The 6,230-nt window shown below is 32.5% G+C and overlaps 1 protein-coding gene across 1 annotated transcript; it reads left to right on the top strand.

The window, feature by feature from the left end:
* Positions 1-892: 892 nt before the first annotated feature.
* LOC131041601 (xyloglucan endotransglucosylase protein 2-like) lies at positions 893-1,737 on the top strand. Its single transcript, XM_059210838.1, has 3 exons — positions 893-1,022; positions 1,395-1,495; positions 1,597-1,737. The coding sequence occupies exons 1-3, from the start codon at positions 893-895 to the stop codon at positions 1,735-1,737; spliced, it is 372 nt and encodes a 123-aa protein (XP_059066821.1).
* The last annotated feature ends 4,493 nt before the right edge of the window (positions 1,738-6,230 follow it).

Genomic DNA, 6,230 nt, shown 5'->3' with positions numbered 1-6,230 from the left:
TTTCAAAGAAATAACAATAAAAGATTACATAGAAATAGCTTTTTATTACAAGAAATGTGTAAGGTGTCCCACACAAGCTATGAGAATAGTTGACTGAACTATAAAAAGATATTTTCATACAAATACAAAAATAAACTATATTACAGAAGAAATAAATGAACATGAAAGTAAGATGACCTGTCATTGCCTGGAATGATGAGCTCAACTAGAAGGAGTTGTAAACTTTTAGTTGCCCATCTACTCCATCTTCTTCCACTCTCATTCCAAGAGTACTTGCAAGATCATTTGTAGATGAGTTAGAGAAATGAGGATTATCATACTTTCATGATAATCTATCTTCATATAAGATACCAAAATATATGCACAGTCCAAGGAATATTTAGGGCACCTAAGGGACAACCCATCTCAAGGCAGTACCTACAACCTCTAGGACATCGACACAAAGCATCAGGCATAGTCACAGTCACCAAAGAGAGTTGTAATATCAGAAAATCAGTGTACAGTCCACTTAGAAGGAACAATGATGATGCATAAGGCACACAATAGTTACTCCAAAATGTTGAAGCGCAATCTCTAACCTATGGACAATAGTCACATAGCACAATTAAAAGGCACTTCTATTGTCTCGATTCATAATAGTTTGTCTTCTTTTCTTGTGCTCAATTGCTTTTAATATTTGATTTTTATTCAGAAGGCTCTCCAATCATATATTTTCAGCATTTTGGCCTATTTGGGTCACTAATAGAGATTAGTATTTTTCTAGATTTAAAGCACACATACTGTTATAGTGTTATTAATGTCTAAAGAATGTGTGGCTTCTTTTAGGATGATGTTACTGAATATGTTGCCAAAACTATTTCTACTCTTCATGGCAGTGGCTCTTCTAGCTAGCATGGCTGGCATACCTCCTAGGCCTGTGGATGTGTCATTTTCAAGGAACTATGTTATCACTTGGGCTTTTGATCATATCAAGCAAATTGATGGTGGAAAACAGGTCGACCTTGTTTTAGATAAATCCATAGGTAAATTAATAATGCAAACTCATATAAATAAGTATACTATGTTTAATTCTACTCTTTTAATCCCATGGTGATTGCAGAATATGTAGTTGTTTTAACTTGCATTTAGTCTCTTAGTTTACATATAGCATTTCAGTTTGGATCCTTTTGGGGCAATTTATATATACATCCTACTTGATGAAAAGATTCATTTTTTTCATTCTATAGTTGCTTATGTCTTATTGTCTCTAAGATTGTTAAGATGCAGTTAAATGATGCACTCTTTACCTTAAATATAGATTCATCTATAAATAGAAGATATCCATTTTTTGTTTAGCAACTCTTATTCACTCGAATGTTAAGGAATAGTCTTCACTAATATTCTTGCCATGACAGGGATTGGATTTAAAAGCAAGGGGGAATATTTGTTTGGACACTTTAGTATGACTATCAAGATGGTTCCAGGGGACTCTGTAGGGGTTGTAACTGCCTTTTCTGTAAGAAAAATAATCTGTCACAACCTCAATATATCCCTCCAAATTCTCCTATTTCACTGTTTTAAATTGCACAACTGGTTGTATTTACCATTTTCTATGAGGTGCAACTATCTTCACAAAACTTAGAGCATGATGATATAAACTTTGAGTTCTTAGGAAACACGACTATGCAACCCTACATTCTCCAAACCAATTTGTTCAGTGAAAGAAAAAGCAATAGAGAACAACACATATACCTCTAGTTTAACCCCACTAAGAATTCCATTCTTACTCTATTGTCTGGAACACGCATCATAGATTGTGTAAGTTCATGTTTCTTTTATTGGTAACTATTCAAATCAATAGATCTCATGTCAAACTCTGTAAAGATTTGTCATTTGTATTTTTTCCTAAAATTTCAAACTTTGCATTCAGGTTCTTTGTAGATGATGTTCCAATTAGAGTGTTCAAGAACAACCATGATTTGGGAGTGAGATATCCATTCAATTAGCCCATGAAGATCTTACTCAAGCAGACAAACTATTATGAATCGAGATAATGGAAGTGCCTAGTGGATTCCCTCATATTGAAAAATCAATGAAACAGAGAAGCCAAGACAAATTACAAAAGCACCCATGATTTGATTGAAGCTTTTTCAAGCAATGGAAACTCTAAGATTACAAAGGCTAGGAGAAATAAACTACAAAAAGAAGAAATATAGGTACATGACACTATGTGTTTGTGTCACTTACAATTGCTATCTATGAAGAGAAAAGATTTAGCAGACAACTTAGAACAGAAGGGAAAATTTTTTTAGGAAAGCAAATGAAAGTTTGAAAGAGGATAAGAGGAAGTGTTAAATGTATGTGTCGGAGGAAGGAGAGGGTTATTGTAGGCTAGGGATTGGAGTAGGAAACATTAAAAATATTATCAGGTTAAGCCTTACTGTACAAACAACACATGCAAACTAAAGTTGGGATTTTTCTTTTCTCTCAAATAAATAACTAAACCTCCAGCTACATAATATTGATATTCCTAGCTACCATCTTTCCTCGTACCAATAATCCTCACCTTTTACTTTTGTAGTTCTTTTTTGATGCTAAAGAATATTGCCTATAGAAAACACTTCAATCTTTAATATGTGCATAGCTTTTCAGAGTAGGCTTGTACAATTATGCTCTCATTATAGAACTTTGACCTGGGTGCATGTGAATGACAACCCAAATGGTTCCATAGTTGTATTGGGTATGAGATTTTTATACGAGGAGACAGGAAATGATGGAATCAAAGGAATTTGATGATTTGGATGGATTATAGTGGAGAAAGCCAAAGGAAGTGCACCAAAAATATACACTATCTATAAATATTGCACTGATAGAGTACGTTTTCCAAAAATGGCTCACAAATGTGCAAGAGACCAAGATGTCTAGGGAAGCATTTTTCATATGTCTCACACTCATAGTACAATAATATATGTTGGGTGTAGGTGTGGCTACCCTTAACATTATTTTTTGCATCCATTACAATAAATAACTTATTTATGTGATAGATTTATTGAGATTCAATTACAGAGTCAATCTTTTATCTATTTATAGTCTTGGTGATAATGTTGTATTTTGTTTAGTTTGTTCAACTTTGCACTGCAAATTTTATTATGCAATAATTTTAAATTGATGGATGAATAGATTTTTTTTTTTTTGGTAAATGGGTCTTTTGTGTGTTTTATCATACTAGGAGGAATAATTGGTGGATCATCTTTTTATACTCTACAAATGCAAAAAATTGCACAGAGAAACAATTCATAAGTTAGCAAACATAATGCCTATTACTATTCAATATTCAATTGGCACAAACCAAGCAGCCTCAAACTTACAAATCTATGCATAAAACAAACACAATCAAAGACTCCTGACAGGAACTTTTCTACTTCCAGCTCATGTTACTCAAGCTTATCCTATTCAAACTAGTCTTTCAATTTCCTAATGACTTAATTTTTAATTTTTCTTTTGGTTGTATTTTCTTTTGATTATAAACCTTTAAGGTTCTTGGGCAATGATTTCTGCTAAATTCTAGTTATTTAGCAAGACAAGGTTCTGATAAAGAACAGTCTTCATAAAGGAAGTGGCAGTGGAACAAGTTAGAAATAGTGGACTATATCTTTTTCTTTGCCCTTGTCTTTTGTATGCATCTCTATACTGGCACTTAAAACACTAATCATAGACTTGAATCGGAACTAAAACCACCCGAAATCTAGCTAAACAAAGATTAGCTATGGAGATTTGGGAGAATTCAATTAGAATGCAGAGCAAGATTCTAAGAATTCCAAGCCGAGTTGTCTAAAACAAAATCAAAATTCGAAACCAAAGTTCAAATTATGTTTACAATAATCTGAGTATCATCCTAAATGACCTCAAAGCATGCCCTGAAAGATCTCAAAGCATGCCTTGAAAGATGTCAAAGCATGCCCTAAAAACTCTCATCAAAATTTGAACACTTTTAACTATCTAATTTAAAATAATTGTTGCCATGCATCAATTAAAACTCTCTTATTTTATTGACTTCCTCAGTGTCTTCAAGCTATTAAAATGTTAATGACATTCATTTTGAAAACTCCAGGAAGTTGAGGGTTGGTAAATTGTAAATGCTTTTTTAGAATTAAAGTCTACTTAACACACACTTCACATGGGCTTCTAATGAATGCCACATGCGACTGTATTCTTTCTAAATAATCTAAAATGAATGGAACCCTAGATTTTCTTCAAATCAAAAGATCTTTCTATTGAAATTGAAAGCAAAAGAAATGTATATCAAAAGTAACTGCCATGTAATCCCCTTTATCATGTAAAAGATAAACTCAATGAGAGAACTCCTTTAGGAAGTGCATGGGATGAAGACAAACACGCAATAAGCAATAATCCCCTTTATCAGACAAAGAACTCCATATTATCTGAATGGGTGAAAAATGGGTAACACTAATAAAAAGTAAAAATTTATTATAAGTAATATAATATTCTAATTTATAATATTAAATTATGTTATTTTAAATATTTATTGTAAAAATTTAAATTTATTGAAAATATTATAAAATGATAGGATATAATTGTTTCTAATTTTTAAAATATTTTAATATAACTTTTAGAACAATTTTCTATAATTTTCTTATATGAATTTATAATCCTAGTCAATTGAATTTTAAATATCTTATTAAAATTGTCTTAAATGTAAATTTAGAAACTTGTTTATATTTTGAAATGATAGGATATAGTTGTTTCTAATTTTTAAGATATTTTACCATGAATTTTTAGAATAGTTGTTTCTGGAATGTTTTACCATAGATATTGTTGTCCAAGCATAAACCTGATGTTTAGTTGTAATAGAGGAGTAATATTTATTTATTTAGTCATTTTTATTTGTGTGACTAATTATTTAGTTGTGTTTCTTACCCAATGACCAAATTAGTCATTTATAGTTGTGTTGCAAAAAATGACTAGAATTTAGTCATTTTTAGTTGTTGTGACTAAAAGTTTTAGTCACCTGGTCATTTATTTGTCATTTTTTTGGCACACTACCCTTGCTGCGACTATTGCTTCAAAACTAAACAAGTGCCACATAGTGACGAGTACACTACAAGACTCAAAATCAAAAATAAAAAATTCTCAAAGCTCCCCTAAGATGTTCATTTTTCACTACCCTACACCCCCCCTTTGACATCAATGGAAAAGGTAGGGATCCATATGCCGAAAATTTAAACAAAATTGTTATGAATAGAGACATATGTACACACAGACCTTATTGTCTTACATAAACTTAAAATTATCTTCAAAAGTAGTTTTTAATGAGTTGAAATTACTATCCCAACTTCTCTTGAGACTCTCCAAAATAGAATTGTGATCACTAAAAAGATAGGCCTGCATCTCTGTTGTCAAAAGATCTGTTGGACCACTTATACCCATGATAACTTGTGCTTCATTCAAAGCATTGAGCATTGTTTCCATCTTTAGACCAATTAGGCCTCAGAGCTCACCAAATCTCCCCACATCATGTATCAAGTTTTTAATCTTGTCAATCAGAGCAATGACTAGAATTTCTTGGCTACTCACTGAGACAGTCAAAGGATCAAAGGACTAGGGTAAATATACTAACTTATTCTCATGCTCCTCAATCTGCCTTCCTATATCCTCAGTGAATTTAGGCAATGGAAAACATGCTCTGTAGACATTACCACCTTCAGATAGTGCATCTTGAATGCTTTTAATACATGTGCCTAATAAAACTCTATCACTATCAATCATACCCTTCATATTATTGAGTCTATATGCATCATATTCTTTTCTGGCCTTGACCTCTAGTGACTTCTCAAGTGACTCAAAACGAGTACTCACTAAATTGATAAGACTCTTTGGCTGGCCGGATAGAGTATCAGATGAATCTTTAGAATGTTTAGGCATGATTTTATCTAATACACAAGATGCCAGAGTGAGTAGTTACCTATCCTCAATGTAAGACTTCAACATTTCCTCCCTTTCTTTCATTTGGGCAAATGATGCTAGTTGTAATTTCTGAATAGGGTATAGAGAGGCTAAGTTAATAGGCTGACTATTTTTGGATCAAATGCTTTTTGCAGGTCCTTTTCCAAGAATTCCTTTACTACCCCATGCAATGTCTCTTGCTTTTGGAATAGGTGCCTTAGGTTCACCTTGCTCCTCTTCCACCATCTCTTCTGCATCTACCTTAGAAACCTCAATCTCCATAGGTG

Source organism: Cryptomeria japonica, chromosome 8, assembly GCF_030272615.1.
Source record: "Cryptomeria japonica chromosome 8, Sugi_1.0, whole genome shotgun sequence".
Classification (NCBI taxonomy): Eukaryota; Viridiplantae; Streptophyta; class Pinopsida; order Cupressales; family Cupressaceae; genus Cryptomeria; species Cryptomeria japonica.
The sequence above is the reverse complement of the archived record's forward strand: the minus strand, read 5'-3'. Positions and strand labels throughout refer to the sequence as shown.